Source organism: Carlito syrichta, unplaced genomic scaffold (assembly GCF_000164805.1).
Source record: "Carlito syrichta isolate Samal-C Ts95f unplaced genomic scaffold, Tarsius_syrichta-2.0.1 Scaffold314091, whole genome shotgun sequence".
Lineage (NCBI taxonomy): Eukaryota > Metazoa > Chordata > Mammalia > Primates > Tarsiidae > Carlito > Carlito syrichta.
In genome coordinates this window covers 34,123-36,105 of record NW_007258187.1, presented here as the reverse complement: position 1 = coordinate 36,105, position 1,983 = coordinate 34,123, and the positions used below count along the sequence as shown (strand labels likewise).

The window sequence follows — 1,983 nt, the reverse complement described above, 5'->3', positions numbered from 1 at the left end:
CACTCACCTCAGCCTCCCAAAGGCGCGGGATTACAGGCTGAGCCACCGGGCCCGGCTCCCTGCAGATTTCTACAGCAGAGGTCCGCTCAACCCTTGCCTTGGCCCACTACTCCCTTCCGTTTCTGTTCCCCAAGCTCCCTCTTAGAACCCATTTCTTTGCCCAGGACCAGAGGCGCTTTCGCATCCCGTGACCTCCAGACAAGGAGCTACCAGATGGATGGGAGGCCCCCACTCCCTTCTTAAAACACCACTCTCTCATCACTAATCTCAGCCCTTGCCCTTGAAATAAACCTTAGCTGCCCCAGACTCCTGGTCTCTGCTCCTTTCTTCCGTCTCCACTGTGGTGTCAGGGTCGGCGAGTTGGAAGGGGTGGCTTCAACCCCATAGCTTTGGGAAATGGGCCGGAGGTGGCATGGCGGGTGGGAAGGGGACGTGCTGAGGCAGGTGCTGGCCCTGAGGTTTTGCTACAATCAGGTTCTGCCAGAGGCCGGGGGAAACTGGGAGAAGAACACAGTGTATGTGCGGGGAGAGGGAGAATTGATTCATGGCTCCAGAGATCTAGCTGCTCTCCCCATTTCGTCCACAGAACCAAGTCCCGCCCCCCAGCACCCGAGCCCTCCTCTACTTCAGACGACTCTGGGAGGTAGGAGAATTCTCACTGTTTGAATAACCGGGGACTCTGGCATCCGGTCTCTCTTCATCCTTCCTCAAGGCAGCCACCCTCAGGTCCCAAATCCCCCCTTTTCATTTTTGAGTTGGCTACCTCAAATCTTATCACCATCTAAAATTCGAACACCCTCAACCTCCTGCATGCTTATCCTTCCTCCAACCCCCGAACCACACCCAGGCTTTCAAGCCCGTTCCTACGCATGATCCAGAAACTTCCCCAGTGTGCTGCCACATACCAGCCTATGAGTTCTGTCTCCCCGGGGCCCACTCAGCTCTCCTTCTCTCTCCAGGATTTCAAACATAACACTCCTTTCTTCAACTGGAAAGCAATTACTGAGGTAAGGAGAAATTTCAAGGTGAAGGAGCTCAGCTCTGGGCCACAGGGTTCTGGGCCCTTGGCAAGTGGCTTGCCCAGGTGTCTGTCCCTGTTTCTTCCTCTCCCTGCTGAGGATGGTACCTCTCTTCCTTCCCACTTTCCTCAGTTGGTGCAATCTGGAGTGGGGGTGGCGTGGGAGAGAGAAGCTGTGAGTCATTGAGGAATAGGGTGGGAGGTCCTCCCTAGGATAAAAGCCGACGGCCGAGGGCTGGAGACTCCACAGGCACAGGAACATGAAGCTGGTCACTGTCTTTGCTCTGCAGCTGCTCCTGCTGGGCTTGGCCTGGCTTGGGGGCAACCACAGCTGGGTGGGTACTATAGGGTGAGCAGGTGGAGGGAGACTATGATGTGGGGAAGGGAAGGGGCCTGGGCTGGGGTCCACCTCTAGTGCTGGACGGGGGGCCGTGGGGAAGAAAGCGGAAGGGAAGCAGGAGAGCAGTATGTAGGGGGACAGGTCAGGGTCAAGTGCAGGCAGCTGCAGAGGGTCTGAATATCTGGATCTTGTAGAAGGTCACACCTCGATTCTGCTTGGCCAGTGGACTTTGGGAAACAGGACCCTTGGACACCAAGGCAAGGGTTGTTCACTCACACGTCCACATGTGCTAAGTATACAAGGCTGGACATGCAGGCCCCTGCAAGGGGGGAGGGCAAGACCCTCCAGCTGAGTGTCATTGTGCACGAACCAATGTGGCTTTGTTGTCTGATTTTTTCAAGAAAAGCTAGAAATCTGATTTTTAATTGTTTATAACTAATTTAGTTTCAAATAAATGCAGACCAAGCAAGAAATGTCTGGAGGCCTGCAGAAAACCAGTTTGTGGCCTCAGTGTTAGGCCTAACAGTGGGGTTTTTTTGTTTGTTTTTTTGTTTTTGAGTTGGGTTCTCACTCTGTTGCCCAGACTGGAGTGCAGTGGCTGCTCCCGGTCACCACAGCCTCGACC

The 1,983-nt window shown here is 54.6% G+C and overlaps 1 protein-coding gene across 1 annotated transcript in view; it reads left to right on the top strand.

Moving 5' to 3' along the window:
• Positions 1-1,983, top strand: part of DMKN (dermokine) — a 16,274-nt gene that overhangs the window by 9,312 nt on the left and 4,979 nt on the right. The window contains exons 12-13 of the mRNA XM_021719038.1: positions 587-643; positions 960-1,007. Coding sequence (XP_021574713.1) covers positions 587-643; positions 960-1,007 — 105 coding nt within the window. The remainder of the gene's footprint in view (positions 1-586; positions 644-959; positions 1,008-1,983) is intronic.